Source organism: Pieris brassicae, chromosome 9, assembly GCF_905147105.1.
Source record: "Pieris brassicae chromosome 9, ilPieBrab1.1, whole genome shotgun sequence".
NCBI lineage: Eukaryota > Metazoa > Arthropoda > Insecta > Lepidoptera > Pieridae > Pieris > Pieris brassicae.
In genome coordinates, this window is record NC_059673.1 from 17,146,207 (window position 1) to 17,169,272 (window position 23,066).

The following is a 23,066-nucleotide window of genomic DNA, read 5'->3' on the forward strand; positions in this document are numbered from 1 at the left end:
GCGACTGTTTGTCTAATTTAAATTTAATAGTAGGCATTATTGTCTTTAGGGGTTTTGTTTTCAATAGCTTGTAAAATTCAATATTAAATTACTTCTAATGCGAATATTTCGTTATTTACAAATCTATAATTGTACTGTGTAAATTAAAGAATTGAATCGAATTTAACTAGAATGAAGCTTCCTGTAAATTAGATTCAATTCGTTTGCTTAATTATGATGAAATAATTTCTGTGTAATTTTTGCTCAGTATGACTAGTATTGTTTTATATTTTAAGTGCCTTCAAAACTTCTCAATAATCAATTGCTTTTCCTGTACAGTAATGAAATTGAATTTTTCATATTCTGACCTATGGCCACAGATTTTGTTTTTTTGTTTCATGACAAAGTATTCTTTTTAAGGAATTTTTAAGTCATTACAGTGAAACAGACTTTCCACCGGTTACCGATAAACCAGCGTACAAGCCGATAAACTTAAAACTAAGAGGACAAGGAATAAAACGACAGAAAATAGTTTTAAAATATTTATTCATTGTTTTTAAAATTATTGATTTATCGTTTTAAAAATATTATTTTTGTTAAAACTACCACCGCTTCGGAAAGTGTCCTTCTGTGGAGAAGAAGCGGCGCAAGAAACTCCACAGGAATCACATTTTTTATTTAAAATTACAGTTCAATGCAATACAAAATAAAGTTATTTTGTGAAGCTCCCTACCTATGTCATCGCCCGGATATACATAAGTTCCTAAGTGATTTTATAGTCTCAAATGTATAAAATTAGTTGTCTATATGTTTCCTACCTACTGCTATAGAAAACCTAATAATATTTACACTAAAATAATCAATTTAATGGTCGTACATTTTAGAATTGTATTAATTATGAATACTAATAGTTCCTGTAAAAAAATATATATTATAGATACCATTTAGCTTAAATGTCAGTTGTTATCAAATATGGCATTAAAAATATTAAACATAGAACGAATAGATAAAATTATAGCTTTTATTAAAAAAACAGCTTACACGTGCATATGCACATTTGGATGATTGGATAAACAAATCTATCAAAGTGAGACAAACAAAACCTTGCAATACACCAGGATTTAGTGTTAACACATTGTAATTAAAATATAATAAACGATAGCATTAAAATTAACAGTGAAATACCTAATTGTAAGAATGATTCAAAGCTATAATATACATAATCAAACAAATATATTAAAACTTTAAAAACACACAATTAACTAGGACAAAATCAGAAATAGAGCATAACACTAAACTTGTGTGGTAGTGTCTGCGACTGAAGCGGTCTATAGCGAAGACATGAAGGTAAACACGAAGAAATGAAGTATATAACATACCGATGACACTTCAATATCAAGCACACATATCATAAGAGTGTGGTGATTTACATGATTTTGGCGTTAACAAAATGTTATGTGCATTATTGAAATACATACATAAAATCAGATTTGTATACGATGCACCACACAAGCTGGATTTGTCGGCAGAATTGTTTTGATACCATGAACCATTCAAGCTTCATGCTTAGACTAAATTGCACATGTCAATAACGTTAGCCACAGCTCTTGTTGCTACGTGCTGAAATCATCAAAACGTAACACTAACCTAGACTAGCTCGATTAAAGACAAGGTACATTAAGTGTAGGTGGCGAAAGAAGTTGAATGCAAAGCAAACGAAAACATTAACGGCAAAATAATTGCTTTAGTTATGCCAATTAGAGTTTAAATTTCCCTTATGCCACCACAAGTTAAGCCCAAGATTAGTTTGCACACGAAACTAAAACAAACCTCTAACAATCACGAATCATGTACCATCCAACTAAACATTATCTACTACTTATATGTTCCCATTTGGCCTTTTTCGTGATTATCGTGCTCGTGCTTAGGATTAATTTCGGAAGTGGTAAACGTTTATTTACATACATTTTGTATAGGCTGGGTTTACGAATATCCGTACGAAAACACCCTGCAAGAGAAATTTGTAATCCCTACTCCTACGACTACATCTATTCTAATACATTCAGCGCTGCGAAAATACAGTTCAATCAAGGTCTTAGTAGTAATTCTTACACACATTGCGATGGATCTAACTGGATTGATGAAACCACTGCAACATTCAATTTTCTTGTTGGTTTTTTAACGTTAATAAATACATAGACATAACCTTTCACGGGACATCACTGGTATCGCTACTCTAACAACGCTAAGGGGGCAATCTGAAACAAACTAAAAAGAACACGTCCTACATGCAAATATTTAGGCTAAAGATATTTTCGGATACCTTTATTCCTGTGTTTCGCGACGCTCGACACAGGAACTCGATATGCTCAGTTACAGGATTTCTGCAAGCATTCAAAACAACGACATCTGCGATATAACTACCTACACCTAATTAAAGCTTCTAAATATATACATATTACCAAGAATCCGAACGTGCAGTTTGATTCGCTCATCTCCGCTCGCTTTCTGAAAGCACAGAAAAATTCCGCATTTCTGCAAATTTGGCCCTACTAGTAACAATGCCGTTAAATGAGGATTATGTTAAAGGAGGGTTCGTAACTTACAGTACCGGGGACTGTATTGCAGCCCGAACATGTCAAATGATTGCCCCGTACATCCCTCAGGATTTCTGTGAACATTTTAATTATCGTTTTTGCTTATGCTAGTGTTGCCTAGCTAATGATAGCCTATAGGCATATAGTAACGTGACTTACAGACAAGAGAACGGTTTACTGCCTGATCGCCAATAAATCCTGCATGATTTCTGTGAACATTTGAGAAAACGATTTCTGCTTATAATATTCCCTACCAATAACTTCTGTGTCACTTACAGCACTGTGGATCGTTTGTCGCCTGAACACGTCAAATGTCTGGGACTCTATCCTTGGGAAACCGGAATACTGTGAACATTGTCAAAACCGATTTTGCCTTATACTAGATCCCTACACATACTAGTAGCGTTAGGGGCTAAATAACTCACAGTATCATGAACTCTATTATGCGTCATCGTAAAATGCATGCTTTTATAAGCTTCGGGATTTCTGTGAACATAAAGACAAACGATTTTTGCTTACGCTAAAGCCCTATAGCATAGGTTAAAGCGCAAAAGTGGGGGTTTTCGTGACTTACAGTACCGGATACTGTGCTTGCACCTCAGGATTTCTGCGAAAAACTATTAAACCGATTTCTGCAAATAATGTAATTGTATCTACCATTCAAGCCCCAGCAAATCGATGCAACTATCTGAAACATTTGAATTAATGGCATCCTAACCTAACATAAGATTTCAAAGATTGCGGTTGCAGTAAAAAAAAACTTTTACCTAATTTACCGTGATGTCGAATATTTCCTTAACCTTTCAGGGTTTCTGTGAACATAGCAAAATAACGGGCTTGTGTGCTTACACACTAGTACCTTTGTCGGGTTATCCAGTGATTAGTGCCTAACGTTTAATCAATAAAAATGTTGGTTATTTTAATGGCTATCATCCTAACTTACAGTATCGACTGTACAGCCTTAATTCGTAATCGCCTCAACCTTCAGACAGGATTTCTGCAAACAGATTTTAAACCAATTTTTCGGAAATTAATTTATCCCGGCGGGGCCGCGGTTCGAGGAACGCGCAGTTTTCCTCTGAAACATTGGAATTAATTGCACCCTACCTAGTACTAATAGTACTAATAATCAATAAAAACATACGTACGATAATATTTTAATTCCTTTTATAAATTACGAGTTTCATAATAGAAATTGTCATTAATGTACAGTTCAATATGTTTACCTAATCTGCCTTGGAGGCTAAACATGTTTGGCTGGGCTCGCGTCGCCTAGCCGATTTCTGATATAGATAACAAATCTGGGAACAGTGTTAGAAGAAAAAAAAAATTACGCGGCCATACCGCTCCTTATTATCTGAAACATGTTCATTATTCGAGCCGTAACCTAGGTAATATAAATTGCAATATATATATACAGAATTAAAGTCAAACGTTATTACATGAAGGTAACGTGACGCCGTGATGTGATCGCTATGATCCAGATGTCTGTAAATAAAGAGAGAAAAAAAACCGACTTCTGCGAATACATATCAAATAAAAGAAAACCAGTTGCCATTTTTAAAATTATATTATACATTATTTTATTTTAGGAAAACATGTTTCATAGTATATAATAATTATTTAATTCGTTTTCTTTCATTGGGTTCGCGTTATGAGATTCATGTACAATTCCAAAAATTTATAATAAATTACTTCAGTCAATTGGTGATCTTCAGGTATATAAAGTTTATCTGAAACAAGTTAGTTGCACCCTAACCAATTCTCGATTTGAAAAATATAATATATGTCATTACTTACTTAAAATCTACATCGCGTCGACAAAAGTCGTTAAGCGTTTAAATTATGTTTTCGATATCACAGCCCCTTAGATTTCGTTCTTATTCCTATTAGACAGAATTCAATGCCTTTTATTGAATTTTTTATATTTTTAAAAAAAATTCCTGAAATATCCATTAGTAGCATCCTAAACATTAACATTAAAAAAATACGGCTTAATATCTTACGCTAAGTGATTTCCTTTAACTTGCTTAAGCATAATCGTGCAATACCAATGATGAGCTTTCCAACGAATCTGAAAAACATTTGAAAATGTTTGTGTTCCTAAACCTATTATGGTGAAAGTACCTGTGTAATATTCATGGAGTGCTGAGAAAGCGTTTTTGCCTAGCTTATGATAAATTCCATTAATCTATGCAGTCTCGTGCGACATTAGCTTAGCCGTAAAAATCTGAAACATACTAAAAGCCGTTCCCTATCTACTAGTCGTGTTAAGGTGAAGTTAATTTTCATGCAATACATTAACAAGTATTACCATTTTAGAGTAGTTTTTGGCCTCTCCCGTTTCCTTATGTTAAGTGTAGGTATGTTTTCTACCAAAGCGTTACATTATACATTACATAGAAAGATGTGGTCTCTCTGAATAGCGATTTGCGGCACTTGAAACCTGAATTAGATATTTCTACTAAAAGCTAATAAGAAAAATTTCCAATAACCAATTAAACCGAAGAAATTCCATTGCGCGTTTCGATGTCTTTCTCAAGTGTGTGTTTGCCGGGCGTTTAACTTGCCTCATGTATCAGCTGATTTTAATGAATTCTAAACTATCCCTCATCCACAATTTGAAAGCGGAACAGGTCTAATTCTGAAAGCACACTGTTAGCGAGATCTAGGTCTAAGGGACAAAATGCTGAAGTTCTAGACAAGCACGTGCCTGAAGCTTGCTTTGGACTTTCCATTGAGACCTTCGGTCATTAGAACATTAGTCAACGTACATACCGGGTTTGTTTATTCTACAAATCCATTATGTTTGTGTTTCAAGCGAGCATGATAGTAAAATTCTGTGAACAGATAACTTCCTACATGTGTTTACGGGGTGATGGGTTTTATAAGCGAAACGCAAATTTAGTTTTTCATTAGACTCTGCTTTATAAAGTTGAAATAAGCACTTCACGAACACAACAAACATTGCTTATAGCCTTCTTAAGCTTTCCTCAAACTTCACCACTGAAACCAATATTAGCACTCTCACTAACTCCACGATGTTGAAATAGCTACCCGCTATCATGCTATTAGTTATTTCTAAATGTGGCTGACAGATAAAAGCGTGTGATATTTCAACATATCGAAACAAACATTAAAACAACCACATATTAACCATCACTCAACTATTTCAAACTTTCCTCTATATCCACAATATACTTGCATTAACATTATACTTGTAAAAACTGCACATTTAAATCACTTAAAATATTTAGATTAGCTTTAACTAATCTTCTTACATTCTTGAAATATTTCTTTATTCGTTACTTGATTTTCTCTCTCTTCTATTTTTCTTTCTTGAGAATGTGCAAATTAATACAGAAAATTATGATAACCTAAAAATTAGATGAATTATCCTGCTAAAGTGAATAGGTTCATGCTTAGGTGTGTTCCGTGACCTTTCTGAGGTGTGAGATATAATTTACATCAAAGAATATGGCATGTTTACCTGAATTTTTATTTCCCGGTTAAAGAGCATTAATATAGAACGAAGCAAAAATAATATAGCTAGTATAATATACACACAAAAAATACATACAAAAATATTTAATACATAAATGCACATATGCACTGACCTTTCTTCTCGTGTATAAATTTTTAGAATTTAGATAATTACTTGTTAATCCGTAAGATCCGGTTGTTATTTTCCGAGTTCGGTGGAACATACTTTGCTAAGTTTCTCAAAATTATTACTTATCTTATGTCTGTATCCAATAAAATTGTTGTGGCATTTTTGAGGCAGTTAATTCCAAAACTAACCTGTTTCCTTTGCATCATTTATGTTTATCTGACCTTGTTATGAAATAGCGAAATCGGTGTAAATCATGTTGCATTAACTATTTTTGGCTTAAGGATTTTTATTTCTTTCTGGTTTACGTACCAATAGACTCGTAACGCACATTTACATATTAGTTAAGCGGTAAATAAGTTCTCCACTAGATTATCAGCATGACGATATATTTGTACCTATACCTCACGCGTAGTTTTAAAAAAATAATTGTTTCTTTGACATAAACTTCTTTCCAACCGTATACCACTAGATTCGGTATATAATACTTTCATAGTAATAGTCTCCTAAACTAGTACTTGTTTTCTTAAAATCTCGAAATCAATCAAATCGTTGGGTTTATTTAATCCTAAAATTTGTATAACTCGATACCGTTCAAGGATTTACATATCAATTTCGTCAATCCGATACGTTAAAACGTATTATTCTAAACGTTTAGCTCAATTTTTATTATTTAAATCCGATATACCAAATTGCTACAAATATTAAAGCAACGTTTAAAGACTCTGCAAAGATAAAACATAAAGGAATTGTCACATTTTCTATTTAATATAAAAATGTTTTACGAAGCGGAACTATGGACAGACCTTTTGGAATATTTATCCTTCCTCCTTGTGATTAAAACCGATTTTCTTTATAGAGATTTCTATTTCTATATGCTGCAGATATTTTTGTCGATTTCGAATAAATTCAACATTATTTATTTGAATGATCCTTATCAGCTGTGAGAAAAACTTTTCGAATGCAATTTGCCCGACTAACCTTCGGCTTTTCTCGTTCCTGGATTTTTTATTCTCAATAGTGATTCACCTTTAAATCCGTACTGACCTTTTCCAATTCATATCAAACGTATCGTTCTCCGAGTCAAATAAATGCATGTCAAATGCTAAATTAGGCCTTATTCTTACCCTGTTTCGATACTAATTGGAGACAATGTTAAATAAAAAAAGGTCTACCTTTCTATAACGATCTTAGAAGGTTAACTTTGTTTCGTTTTAAAAAGCGATAAATTTGATTTCTGCATCCGCGTAAAAATTTAGCAACTGAAATTTAAAATATTGGTGATTGATATCTAAGCTGAAATAAATCGGGAATCATACAAAAAGATTAACAGAAATTATGAACAATTTATTTTATATTTTTACAGAAATATTTAACTTCAATTAACAGAATGAAATAAATGCTAATGAGAGGAGTTTACCAATTATAATTAAAGTTGTTATTATCTATTATATGGGTTTAAATGACAATATTTTTGTGAAATACGTACACAAATTATTTGAGTCGAGTTTTTGACGTGTTTTTTTTTTTAATATTACCGGAGCAATGACTATTCATTAGTACATAATTAGCCAATATTTTGACGAGCTACGTTTCCACTGACCTACCTAATTTGTTCCGGTCAGTTATAGTAGTTACCTTTGATAGTTGAGTTTTGGTTGTTCAATCTTTTAATTATTTACTAAATATACCACTAAAAAATAATGTCATCGTCCGGCCAAATTTTCCCGTTAACTGTTTAGACTCGAATCTTTAATTTATGTACGGTTTTACTAAATCTAATTTTGTTTATTCAACCTAATCCATTAATGAACTTACAACTTTTTTTTTAATATTAATGCTGACTACATTAGTATTTTTCCACGTATTTTCGATGTCTATCTCTTATTGATTAAAAACTCCTATTGCGAACAAGCCTGCCTGCAGCTCCAATATATATAATAAATATCTGAAAATCAATCGTTCGGACTTATTACTGAACTTATCTCTAATTGTTATTTCTTAAAACGAACCTACGTTTTAATTTAAAAAAACACGAATTAAGATAAAATAATAATTTAGTAAAGGAGGAAAATGCTAAATGCCGCGTCATTCATTTAAAGTTAATATTATTGTAATAATTTAATACCTTTCTAGAGAATATTTTAAAATTCCCTAAAGGGACATTTCTCTACAACGGACGCCTTGCCAAGGACCAAATATGAAGTACGAGAAACGACGCTGTCAACTGGACCAGTAACAACGTTGACTAACGGACCGACCTGCCTGCCCGTAACTCGATAAGTCTGTTGAAAAAGCGACAACCATCAATCAAGATACAGATAATATTCCTGAAAATTGCACATAAAAGTTGATATATCAAAAAAAACTGCTCAACCCCATCGGGTCAAGTAACTCATGATCGTAATGCAGTTTCGTGACACTCCGTTTTTACTTAAATCTATATAATAATTGTCACGTAAAATATAGGTATACATTATATTAATATATGTATTTGTCACATCGTCATAAGTACCTTTACAGTTGTTTCTTTAATGTCTAGTATTATAATTAAATATTATCAATATGTTGGTATAGAAATATTACGCAATAAATTTTCATAGGTTGTTAACGGTTATATTACCAAGGAATAATTTCACATATATGTTTAAACGTATAATAATAAAATTTTCGTGGGCATCATTCTAAATTCATCGAATAGGTAATTAAAAAAAAAATTATACGCCTTTATATTTTTTATCAATTCAATTTCCAATTATTAATTACACATTATATATATATATATATATATGTAAACATCCACTGATGCTTGCTTGCTATTAATGTTTATTATAATATTTATATATTAAAAATACGCCTCATAAGTATGTTTGATGATGTAAACTTTATGCAAATTATCATATCTTTATGATTTATGGTCTATCGAAGAGGAAGTAATAGATATATTTTAAATTAAGTCAAATAATACGCACAACAAAGCAATATAAAAATTATATAAAGTACCTAAATATGATGGTTTTGTATTTAAATTACAATTGCGCAATATTTCGTAATAATAAAAAATAATGACAAATTTTAATGACAAAATGTAACTGATTCATGATTGCATGAGTATAACGTAACATTAAAACATAGAAATTTCCGGGACTATTTACATACAAAATACTTGATAAAATATATACAAGATATATACATATGAAACAGTTTAAGTAAGGGAGAGTTCAATAATTATTTTTAAACAAAGAAATGCTTTCAAGTTCAATAGAATTATTATATTTCTGTTTTATTCGATATGTGATAAGAATAGTACAAAAAATAAATATTTCTATAGAATTTAAAATAGAAAATTTCAATAATACAGGTTTTTTTGTTTCCTTATTGCTTAGTATTACGTTTTTAAAAGTCATGTTACATGTCATTATTATTAAATCGAGTATAGCGACTCCCTCAAACATCCTCAATTAGTTATATGGTTATTTTTATTATTCACAACGCCTACGTAGTTATGAAGTCATCGTTTAGTTTTTAACACATGAACATGTTATGAACTAAAATAGATGTTGCTCTAGTCTTATACATTCCTGTTAGCAACTTTTTCCTATAATATTTTCATTATTGCTGATTTTGAATTATTTTTATTGCTACTGCTGTTAAAAAGTACTCGATTATTCCAGTTCCAATAAAACCTAATTTCAGTAACGCAACTTTTACCCATATTTTCATTTTGGCTTATGTTCTAAACTTTTTTTGTTGCTACTGCTCTTCTAAAGCACTCGATTATTCCAGTTCCAATAAAACCCAATTTCTGTAACGCAACTTTTATCAATTTTTTCATTACTGCTTATATCAAAGTTTTTTAATTGCTAATGTTCTGTTCTTATAAAATACTTGATTATAGTATTGTCTATGTTTATTCTAGTTCCAATAAAACCTAATTTCAGTAACGCAACTTTTACCCATATTTTCATTTTGGCTTATGTTCTAAACTTTTTTTGTTGCTACTGCTCTTCTAAAGCACTCGATTATTCCAGTTCCAATAAAACCCAATTTCTGTAACGCAACTTTTATCAATTTTTTCATTACTGCTTATATCAAAGTTTTTTAATTGCTAATGTTCTGTTCTTATAAAATACTTGATTATAGTATTGTCTATGTTTATTCCAGTTCCAATAAAACCTAATTTCAGTAACGCAACTTTTACCCATATTTTCATTATTGCTTATGTTCTAAACTTTTTTTGTTGCTACTGCTCTTCTAAAGCACTCGATTATTCCAGTTCCAATAAAACCCAATTTCTGTAACGCAACTTTTATCAATTTTTTCATTACTGCTTATATCAAAGTTTTTTAATTGCTAATGGTCTGTTCTCATAAAATACTTGATTATAGTATTGTCTATGTTTATTCTAGTTCCAATAAAACCTAATTTCAGTAACGCAACTTTTACCCATATTTTCATTTTGGCTTATGTTCTAAACTTTTTTTGTTGCTACTGCTCTTCTAAAGCACTCGATTATTCCAGTTCCAATAAAACCCAATTTCTGTAACGCAACTTTTATCAATTTTTTCATTACTGCTTATATCAAAGTTTTTTAATTGCTAATGTTCTGTTCTTATAAAATACTTGATTATAGTATTGTCTATGTTTATTCCAGTTCCAATAAAACCTAATTTCAGTAACGCAACTTTTACCCATATTTTCATTATTGCTTATGTTCTAAACTTTTTTTGTTGCTACTGCCCTTCTAAAGCACTCGATTATTCCAGTTCCAATAAAACCCAATTTCTGTAACGCAACTTTTATCAATTTTTTCATTACTGCTTATATCAAAGTTTTTTAATTGCTAATGGTCTGTTCTCATAAAATACTTGATTAATTTCTGTTACGCAACTTATTCGTATTATTTTTTCATTATTGCTTATGTTCTAAATTTTTTATTGCTACTGCTGTTCTAAAGCACTCGATTATTCCAGTTCCAATAAAACCTCATTTCAGTAACGCAACTTTTACCTATACTTTTTTCATTATTTCTTATTCAAAGCTTTTTATTTGCTACTGTTCTGGTCTCATAAAATACTGGATTACTTTTTGTTACGCAACTTATTCTTATTATTTTTTCATTATTGCTTATGTTCTAAGTTTTTTATTGCTACTGCTGTTCTAAAGCACTCGATTATTCCAGTTCCAATAAAACCTAATTTCAGTAACGCAACTTTTACCTATACTTTTTTTATTATTTCTCATTTCAAAGATTTTTAATTGCTAATGGTCTGGTCTCATAAAATACTTGATTAATTTTTGTTACGCAACTTATTCCAATTATTTTTTCATTATTGCTTATGTTCTAAGTTTTTTATTGCTTATGTTCTAAGTTTTTTATTGCTACTGCTGTTCTAAAGGACTCGATTATTCCAGTTCCAATAAAACCTATTTTCTTTACCGCAACTGTTTCATATAACATTTTGATTTTTTCTTATATCAAAGCTTTTTATTTGCTACTGTTCTGGTCTCATTAAATACTGGATTAATTTTTGTTACGCAACTTATTCCTATTATTTTTTCATTATTTACGATGTCGTAGTTAAATTTTCGCCATTATATACTTAAAGTACTCAAGTTTTCCAGTTCCAATAAAACCTCATTCCTATAAGGCCATTCCTTTCCTAAATTATGGTTATTGCTTCATCACGATGTTTTTAATTGCTACTGCTCGGTTTTTTAAGTACTTGATACTTACTGCCAATTGATTTAAAACATAATAGTTATCGAAACATAAAAAAATATTTATATTCGATACATTATAGGTTGTTTAATACATTAGTAGTTTCTACACAATATTAAAATCTATGGAATATTTTAAATCAAAATAGACATTGTTACCATGCTGTTACCATGCCTTAAAATTTTGTTTTCTCAAACTTGTTTATTTATTTATATTAATTTATAGCCTTATAATCAGAAAAATAACATATAATAAATATATACATTATAACCATTGTTTTTCTTAATCTACGATAACAGATTCTTTGTGCCTACGGGCAAAGGCTTACTTGTTTAACATGTTGTAAATTTATCAGTATAATGATTTAGCTAATATCATACATTTTAAATATCAAACTGGTAACATTTACTTCAAGGTTTTCAAGTCTTTAAAATATTTTTTAGCATCATAAAAAATCAATTTAATTCTTTGTCATATAAGAAACAACTTGTGTTTTATTATTTGTATTTCCTCGTAACACTTTGGTTAATTGCTTTAAAATAGATATCCACGTTAAGAAAGCCATTTTTTACAGCGATGTTAATAATTTCTTGCTTCTGATAAAATGTTATTCTTTGATAATTTATTCATACTTCTTTTACAATTAACTTAGAACTAACTTCTAACCAAAATTAAGATTTGTTTGAATCATCTTTGTAAGAAGTTGCTATTGTAGGTTTTATAAATTATACCCCCAAAGCATTATATATATATGTTATTATCTTTGCTTATCATATTTTTGACATTGCTTCTTCCTTAATGTTTATCGTTAGTTATACGTTACGTAATCGTTAGTATACGTATTGCGTCAGCATAAATACTTATGTTCATTAGTTAACGTCATGGCTATGTGTATAATGTGGCAGTTGTTTTTTTTTTAAATTTGTTTAAAATTCAGATGTCTGCTGTTGTCTGTAAGTTATCTTATAAAATCACGTCCTACAGGGACGAGTTTCTTCATTTACAATTTTATTTAGGTTTTCCTTTTTTAGTATAATAGAATGGTTTTCACTTTTAATTTCATGTTTGCTCACAAGCATATTGTATCTTAATTATTGGTCACATATTGTGGTATGTTTTTGTGTTATAATTTAAACAAATCAGTATTATATGTATTATAATTTAACCTTTTATACATGGTAGATATTTCATTAAGCTACAAGAATTATGCATCAACCAATGTTGTGTTACAACTGTATTTATCGAATTATCTAGTGAATTCTTTAAATATTTTGCACTATATGTATAAAGGTATAAGTGTTACTATTCTTTCAATATTATCCAAATATAATCTAAATGCTTTTTAAGATTTCAAGGTTGAAGTTTCTCCATTGCTTGCATAAATATCAATATTTGTTGTGTTCTACCTCAGTTAGGTCATTATTGTCATCTTGCCTATACTTGTTAGGTTTAGATCTTATCATTTACAGTAGATAATAGTTTTTTAACTATTCCTTACAGTATACCCAAGTTCTTATAGTAATTGGTAGTCGGCATTTTTGTATAGGTTTTAGGCAATATGCTTCTCTGGTTATCCTTTATTTAAAATTTCTTATTTACACCTCAATTTCATATTGTTATATTAATTCTATAAGGCACTTATGGTACTAAATATGATATATCTTTAATTAAAGAAATGTTTGTATCCATCTTATATTATAAGTTAAATTCTTTTATGTTTTTGGATAGATAATATAAGTTCCCATATATTTTTTATATATATTACACAAAATATTCTTATTAAACTATCTTTGTTATTATAAAACTATCTTTGTTATTATAAAACTATCTTTGTTATTATAAAACTATCTTTGTTATAAATAAATTCTTGCTCTTTTTGCATTTAATTTCTCATAAACATTTAATTTTTCATTTATTTATATCTTCCTGCATAGTCACTATATTGTACATATTCATTTGTCTTAATAAGGTAAAATTACTATTTCAAACCATGGAACAAGGTCTTTTTTGGTTTTTGTAGTTTTAATTTGCTAGTAAATGTTAATTATTATAATCCTTACCTATTATTTGTTCGTTTTCTATTAAATTCGTAAATTAATTTGCCTAATCTAATGTTTTTCTTTTGCTTTCCCTAATTTAAAAAAAAAACAAAATTTTAATTCCCAGTTACCTAACAATAATTATATATTAAATTAGCCATCATTTTATAAGTATTTCTGAATTTAAATGAATTGCAATAATAATAAAAATATTTATTCAATGTAATCACTAAGAAACACAGTTTAAAAGACGTAATTAATCTTCTTCATAGTTTCTACCTCATTTTATTCTTCATTTTGAAAACATCTAAGTTTAAAAAAAAATTCAGTAATATTTATTTGTTAATTCTGTAAATTCTCAACCTAATTGAAAACCATAAAATTGTGAAATTAGGGAAAATTTAGACCAATGTTTAAATTTATACTATTCCAGGATATATTATAGGAATAATTTTCGCATTTATGAATCTCTAGAAATTGTTATTATTTTGATATCATCCAGAAAATCAATTAATTTTGTTTCTGCCTATTGATGTAAATTAATGGGTGCTATCTTATCAACAGAATTTCTGTTTTTACCATTTAATTATCTTGCATTCAAAACTTTATAATAACCTTACAATAAACAATAGTTACTATCAATTTTAACCCAATTACTTGGTTTACGTACCTACTTATAGTAACTAACCTTGTTTTTATTACTTAAATATTAAATGAGAAATATTCATACTGATCCAATTATGTCCATCCAATATCTATCAAATTTATATATTTTTTAATTTTCTTCTGTAACCATTACTGTTTGGTATCAAGACATTAACAAATTAAACAGTATTATGATTATTTTCCCTTCTTTAACTTATCTAATAAAGTTAGCTTTACATAGGTGTTAATTTTTCCTTTTGTTTTTAGTCATTTGAACAAAAAAAACATTGCAGTAATTAATACTATATAATCAACTTTTTGACTATATATTGTATCATTTCACCATAATTTTTTATCTTTCTTGTAAATGATTGTAAGTTGTAACATTATATATATATATGATTGAAATCATAAGTATTTCTTATATTAAACACCTAGCAACATTTTTATTATAGCAATGTAGCTTTTTATAAATTTTGTCAGAGTTAAGTGGGTTGTTGTCTATACTGCTTATATTGTAATTTAAAATTATTTTTGTTTTATTTATAACAACCTATGAAAATGTTTACATATAAATTATGAACATCTAATTTCGATATTACGTACCGTTTTATAATAGTTTTCCTTTACCGCCTATTTTACCTAAGCTTTAACATAAAAGATATACCACGCTAGATCAAGTTAATTGGTAATTATACCTTTATTCGAAGTCTCTTCAGACTGAGCAGTGGCATATCTGAAAATTTTATCTCGACTGTACTAGAAACAACTACAAAATTTAAAATTATGTATATGAAGTACTCATATTTCGATAAACACTTAATATTTTAAACCAGGGGTTTATAACATGTTCATTAGGTATGATTCATTAATTGAATCTACATAGGTTGGTAAAGTAAATAATGAGTTTATACTTGGTAGTATTACGTCACTATGACATTAAATATAATTAAGAACAAGGAAAACATTAAAATGGTGGTCATAATACGAACATTTTATAGTAGGATTTTTTTATGTATAAATAATTTCTGAATATTAGACGGAGTAATTTATTGAGTTTAATGATTTCTAGCTCCGTCATAAAATATGAAAAAGGAAATTTCACCCACCTTTTATTATAATCCTTGAACTCCAGTTGATTTCTAGCCATTTTTATCGACGTCAAACTTAATTGCGCAGTAACTACGTTCTCTACCGGGCGATGACTCCGCCATCTTGAAAATATTCTACGTATTCTTCCATTTTTGACTTCTCTAGGATCTTTCAACGCTTAATCCTAGTGCACTTTAAAACCTCGATTTTTGATTTCTAAATACCTATTTCTACAGGTACCAAGACTTGGCCCTCTAAATATAGACCTAAGGTACATAGTGACGAACGAACCTCACTACAACGCTATCAAAATAGTTATGGTGGTGAATTCCCCCGCGCAGCTGCTTAAATACTCTCTGCTTGATCCGGTGACGCAGTATAATGATGCTAGTAAAAATGACACGTAAGCCACCGCCCGTACATAGTTACATTAATATTTTCAATGTAGCAGCATTATAGTTCTAGAACATTCTTTGTCTGAGCGAATGAGACCAGTGTCTGTGTTGAAGGGAGAAAGGGATACCACTGTAATATTCCAAAACCTGATTATAGTCAAAGAGCTAAAAAGATGTCGAAAAAAATAAGAATCTCAAATCAAGAAATCTTTAAACATATGGATTAGTTATAAAAATGTACAAAATGCGTTATTTTTTATGACATGTAATTGAGAGGTAAAAAAGATCCATTAACTTTATAACTAAACTTGGACTAGGAATTTTTAATTACAATATATATATATATACACATCAAATATAATCCATAAATTAACGAGTATTATTTTTAGAGCAAATTTTGATTCACATTTTATAATATATTATGAGACATAAACACAAACGACTATTTTAGATACAGAGATCATTACATCAAAATCAGATATATGTTGTCTTACGTAAAACACTCAGAAACTAAAATAAAGATCATTCTAGACACTGCAGAATCCAGGTAACTAGAAGATATAGGAACCAAAAGATATATATATTTATAAATAGAACAACATGCAAAAATAAATTTATTCAATATGTTGTTGCATCATCAAAATCACAGTTTTCCTTTTGACATTATTTATGTATGCATTATAATGAACATAACTCCTTAAATATTTTAAAATTAAAAGTGCTGTATAAGTACAACAATTGATGAATAGAATTTTATTTATTAAAATATCTCTTAAGCTAGGAAGTAAACAAGCGCAATTATTTTCCAGTGCAGTAAATCGAGATCAATAGAGAACATTCTAGACACTGCAGAATCCAGGGAACTAGGGTGCATTGGGAGTTTGGAATAGGGTTGGGTATGGGGACAAAGGTACAGCTGCGCAACTAAATCCTTGATCAATAGTTTAGACCTTGGAACGTTCTAGAAATTGTATTGTACACAGCTATTTTCACGTGTGTGAATGTCGAGCTCGAATTTCAACGCACACTAGCGTATTAATTTAGGGTGAATGCACAATGTTCACAGGGATTATTATTATTAGTAGTAGGAAGCAATAAAATACTATAATGTATATTTAAATAGCTTGATAATTTATGAGTTATAAATATTTTAGTGATAAAAGAATTATACGGAACAATAATCACGATCTTTACATATGAAACAATATCAAAATTAGGTATTAACAAAAAGTAGTCAATTAAATAAAAAGCAGATGTAAAAGAATGGTGAAAGAAATTTCTATGAGATAGAAATACTTTAATCTACCTAAATTATATAAGGGTTCAATATATGTAGGTACAACATATATTGAACCCTTAACTAAATATAATAATGACACATATTTTAAATGTAACTAAATTTTATATTCCATAATTAGATTTATTATATTTCCAAAACAAACAAACCACGTACAAAAGGCTCTATAAAATTATTTTTCCTTTTACGACAATTACATACTTTTTATCAGTGCTTGTTGGGGTGCAGCAAGGGTGACGTCAGTTTAATTTTAAAATGTTTGATTTTTATATACAGTCAAGTCTTGTCATTTAGACCGTTCTAGAATATGCCTATAAACGTCTACCAGTGCTGATATATTTCTTTTGTGTAACTAATATGTAATTTGTTAATTAACATTTATTTCACGATAATAACTGTATAACGTTTTACATTAATAATAAAAATTATAAGTTCAAAAAAATGGATGGAATTTGCGGTCAAGACCCATTTAGTGTTGCAGTGCTACTGGAGTATTATTATTTTTTATTATCATAAAATTTAGACTTCTCCGTGTTAATTAATATAACTTGTATAGAAGAAATCATTTATTAAAACCTGAACATAATATCAGGTACACTGTGCATGTGCAATTTTATTAACCTATATAGTAATAATTAATTGTAAATATATCAAGCCAAATGTGATTTCGTGAATATCATAAATATCTAAAATTGTATTGATCCATTTTAGCAAGAGTGTGCATACATCTTAATTTATTCACACAAAGAACATTTAAGTGTGCGTAAAGGGTGGCAGCAATGTGAATACGTTTTCAGTGTTGCCAGATGTTAAAATTAAAAGTCCTATAAATTAATATTAATATTTTAAGAGTAATATTGTCTACACTTTACATTTCATTACATAAAATGTATTTTTTAAATAACGCTGTTAGGGTGTCATGTATATTCTCGTTGGGTATAGAAAATACAAAATATTCTGCAAAAATTATTAATTTTTATTTATTTATTGATTTTCATGTACGGTCAACAATATTGACACATTACAAAGATAAGCTTCCTGTATTTCGTAGAAATTAGGTTATGCCTTACCAATGGTAACCCTATAATAATTGGGCAAACGAATGATATGTTTTGTCTTTATCTTACGCACGACACAATTCTGTACTACTGTTCTTATCCCACAACTCTTAAATTTGATTGGACGGGAAATATATTTATCTAGAACCTTCTCAATCAAGCAGTTCCTTATTGGAAGGCTCGCGAGGCATCCAGTAAATTCTCGAACGCCATTCGCCAATGAGCCCGAGGTATATAAACAGCGCGAAAGCGCGGCAATACATCAGTATTTGAAAAGACAAACAAGCGAATACTAAAAGTAAAGTCGGTGACATTACCAAGTTTTGCAAGTGAATACTAAACAAGTGGATTTATTAATTTAACGAGTGATAAAATAAATAGAAAATCATCAAAATGCCAGCTATTGGAATTGATCTTGGAACCACATACTCGTGTGTGGGAGTGTGGCAACATGGAAACGTGGAAATCATCGCAAACGACCAAGGCAACCGAACAACACCATCGTACGTTGCATTCACAGACACAGAGAGACTTATTGGAGATGCCGCTAAGAACCAGGTCGCTTTAAACCCGAGTAACACAGTGTTCGACGCAAAGCGACTGATCGGCAGAAAATTCGACGACCCCAAAATTCAGCAAGATATGAAACACTGGCCTTTCAAAGTTATCAACGATTATGGTAAATCTAAAATTCAGGTGGAATTCAAAGGCGAAACAAAACGATTTTCTCCTGAAGAAATCAGCAGCATGGTGCTTACGAAGATGAAGGAAACTGCAGAGGCATATTTGGGTAGTTCGGTCAAAGACGCTGTTATAACGGTACCAGCTTACTTTAACGACTCCCAACGGCAGGCAACAAAGGATGCGGGTGCGATCGCCGGTATCAACGTTTTAAGAATAATAAATGAACCCACCGCTGCCGCTTTGGCTTATGGCTTGGACAAAAGTCTTAAAGGAGAACGTAACGTCTTGATTTTTGATCTCGGCGGCGGTACCTTTGATGTATCCATCCTATCAATCGATGAGGGATCTTTGTTTGAAGTTAAAGCTACTGCCGGTGATACGCATCTCGGTGGCGAGGACTTTGACAACAGACTAGTCAACCATCTGGCTGAGGAATTCTTCCGAAAGTACAAGAAGGACATGAGAAATAACCCTCGCGCTCTTCGTCGACTACGAACCGCGGCTGAAAGAGCTAAACGGACCTTATCATCGAGCACGGAAGCCACCATTGAAATAGACGCTCTCTACGAAGGAGTTGACTTCTACACCAAGGTTTCTCGCGCAAGGTTTGAGGAATTAAACTCGGATTTGTTCCGTGGTACTCTGGAGCCAGTAGAGAAGGCCCTCAAGGATGCTAAACTTGACAAGAGCTCCATTCACGATGTAGTATTGGTTGGTGGTTCTACTCGTATTCCAAAAATTCAAAACATGCTGCAAAACTTTTTCTGTGGTAAGAAATTGAACCTCTCCATCAACCCCGATGAAGCAGTTGCCTATGGCGCCGCGGTCCAAGCAGCTATCTTAAGTGGGGAACAGCACAGTAAAATTCAGGATGTACTGCTAGTAGACGTTGCTCCATTGTCCTTGGGTATTGAGACTGCAGGAGGAGTTATGACAAAGATCATTGAGCGGAATGCGAAGATTCCATGCAGACAGTCACAAACCTTCACCACATACTCGGACAACCAACCAGCCGTTACTATCCAAGTGTACGAGGGTGAACGAGCTATGACTAAAGACAACAACCTGCTCGGGCGATTTGATCTTACTGGAATACCACCAGCTCCACGAGGAGTACCTAAGATAGACGTCACCTTCGATTTGGATGCCAATGGCATCTTAAACGTGTCTGCAAAAGAAAACAGTACCGGCCGAAGCAAGAACATAGTGATCAAGAATGATAAGGGCCGTCTTTCGCAAGCTGAGATCGATCGTATGTTGGCTGAAGCCGAACGGTACAAAGAAGAAGACAATCGCCAAAGAGAAAGAGTAGCAGCTCGCAATCAACTAGAATCCTACATCTTTAACGTGAAACAGGCTGTGGACGATGCTGGTGAAAAACTCGGTCAAGAAGAAAAGAACAGTGCTCGAAATGCGTGTGATGAAGCCCTCAAGTGGTTCGAAAACAATACCTTAGCGGAAAAAGAAGAATATGAACACAAGCTTAAGGAATTACAGAGGACTTGTTCTCCAATAATTACCAAAATGCACGGAGCCAGTTCCAGTAACCCAGGTGATTTCCAGCCCGGACAAGGATACCAACAAGGGCAAGGATTTCAGCAAGGACCAGGTTTTCAACCAGGACAAGGTTACCAACAATACAGCAATCAAGGCCCCACAGTAGAGGAAGTAGATTAAAATGACATCAAGTACTAATTAAATCTAGTACAAGTTTGTAAATAGTATTGTTAAGTTTCTGACTGATTAGTTCTTAATTATTTATTATGAGCATTCCATAATTAAAATATAATCATGTACTGCTTAATCTTAGAATAAATTAAGTAAAATAATAACTTTCTGTTTTATTTTTTCCCATATTATTTATGTTTATACGAAATACAGAACTTTTTGAAAATATTTCTAGCTTTGATTATTATGTAAAACGCAAAAATTAAGAGCTTGAACACTGAGCCATAGAGATGTGGTTATTTTTTATTTACGTTTAAAAAAAGATATTTAATTGTAAACATTTCCCTTCCACATTTTGGTTAAGACATACTCAAGACAACAAGGAATATAAAATACTAATCAACTCTCCGTTTGGAGTGTTTTGTTCTAAAGTCACATATAAAATTATTATATTTAAATTAAATAAAAAATCAGCTATGTTTCAGAGCACTTCGTCGGTCAAGTAAGTACTATTTGTTATGTTAGTTATTTTTTCTCCATATTTTATTATTATGAATCGATTATAATCATAATTTTCGGCTTCGGCTATTTTATATATTAGTTTTATATTTCATAGACATACTGTCTATGAAAGTCACAGACTACTAAAAACAAATTAACTATAATTAAAATATATTCGCTTGAAAACTGGCAAATAATAACAAATTTAAAAGTTACAACGTTTGTGTAAATAATTAAAGAATTAGCAAAATCTCAGGACGAATAATGATAATTGTTGTTTGAAATTTGATGTCTTTGCTTATATCAACTGTGAAGGAACCCGTGAGAAATATTTGTCAATAAATAAAAGACCCAATGCGAAAACGATAGATATATACTTGCTTAAAAAATAATAATATTTGCGTGAAATATATTTTGTACGTGATATAAATGTCTAATAGTTTAAGTAAACGTATACATACATATATGGACTAATGTAACATCTAACGTATTCTTACGGCAAACGTCACAGAGGTCGCCTTAGTTTAATATCATATGTCTATTGTCATTTGTCAATGCACATTTCACAGTATACTGCATCTGTGCTGAGAATTAATATATCAATTAAATATTTAATGTTGTGACTTTTGCTGTAACTTGTAAAGTTGGTAACTTTATTTTATCTTTCTCACGGCACTGTTTTGTTCCAATTTTCGTTTCGTTTCTCGCAACAGCAAAATTAGTAAAGTAGTTTCTACCACTAATGCTTAAAGTCCATCACAACCAAAATATTAGTGAGAATCAGGGCACTGGGCAGTAATCATTCATTATTGGAAGGTGGTGGTTGTGTCGATTGAGCGAGGTGAATATGTGTCAGTTGTAGGTGATTGCACTATAAATTATAAGCATCTACATCGACTTCGTATACTTGTACAATGGCTCCAAATTTGAGCAAATTGACCTCAAGGACTGATGTCAAAATCGCTATAGCGGCTTCGGCTGCACTTGGTGCATGGATTTTGAATAATTCTATTAAGTCAAGGTAAATTCCCAGTGATTTTCCATGTAAACATTTAATATTAATTAGTTGGTTCAAAGTAATAGAAGAACTTTTTCTTAGTAGTTATTTTCATAGTGAGCCATTATTCATTCTAAATATTGTACTATTTACTATTAACTTCATTTGCAATTATACATGAAAAGTTATTTACATATTCATCTTATCTGTTGACAAACTAATTTATTTGTATGTTTGTCCGAACATTTTAACAGTTCTGGAATACTGGTTGTTATTTTTACAGCAAAATAAAACATGTGAAGTCTGGTCAAATCACATTAGAAGAAAGTGTACAATATATGATAAAAGATAAAAACAAAAAGAGCACAAAAGCCCAAGTGAATGCTAAATTTTTCAAGGAATTAAAAGCATTATGGAAAATTATGGTGCCTGGACTATGGACAAAGGAGAGTGGTTTTATGGTGCTAATAGCATTGTCACTTATTGCTAGAACAATGTGTGATTTATGGCTTATTCAACACACAACATTCATAGAAGGGTAAGTTTCTCATTAGTTTATTTTTAATATGAGCATGGAAATGACTGTCTGAATGAATGTTTTGGGCTTCAGACTGACTCGTGAATCAGTTTGTAAAGCATATTTTAACTGACGACGACGACGACGATTGTTACTTAGTGGTTCAATTCCGGCAAAAAATTATCTTTAGCTGGAGGGTATTGAACACTGATCATTTATGTATCAGACTAGATAAGTGCCTCGTGTGGGACCTCAGACATTGTAT

General features: G+C 30.8%; 2 protein-coding genes and 1 long non-coding RNA gene across 7 annotated transcripts in view; 2 read left to right on the plus strand and 1 right to left on the minus strand.

Annotated features, from left to right (window-relative positions):
- Positions 1–508: 508 nt before the first annotated feature.
- Positions 509–16,014, minus strand: LOC123714459. 5 transcript variants are annotated; one of them, XR_006754307.1, is made up of 6 exons: positions 15,702–16,013; positions 15,199–15,328; positions 8,315–8,471; positions 8,005–8,134; positions 6,993–7,448; positions 509–6,911 (listed from the first exon to the last, which is right to left on the minus strand). It is a non-coding gene; the product is annotated as an uncharacterized LOC123714459 (long non-coding RNA). The 5 variants fall into 5 exon arrangements; XR_006754310.1 differs by having other exon boundaries at positions 509–7,448; positions 15,291–15,328; positions 15,702–16,014; XR_006754306.1 differs by having other exon boundaries at positions 509–7,448; positions 15,702–16,014.
- A 2,691-nt stretch (positions 16,015–18,705) lies between these two features.
- On the plus strand, positions 18,706–20,970 carry LOC123713955 (heat shock protein 68-like). Its single transcript, XM_045667861.1, has one exon. It carries the CDS (start codon positions 18,828–18,830, stop codon positions 20,793–20,795), a length of 1,968 nt encoding a protein of 655 aa, XP_045523817.1. The 5' UTR covers positions 18,706–18,827; the 3' UTR covers positions 20,796–20,970.
- An 897-nt stretch (positions 20,971–21,867) lies between these two features.
- Positions 21,868–23,066, plus strand: part of LOC123714230 (ATP-binding cassette sub-family D member 3) — a 32,219-nt gene continuing 31,020 nt past the window's right edge. The window contains exons 1-2 of the mRNA XM_045668425.1: positions 21,868–22,308; positions 22,568–22,822. Coding sequence (XP_045524381.1) covers positions 22,202–22,308; positions 22,568–22,822 — 362 coding nt within the window. The 5' untranslated portion in view covers positions 21,868–22,201. The remainder of the gene's footprint in view (positions 22,309–22,567; positions 22,823–23,066) is intronic.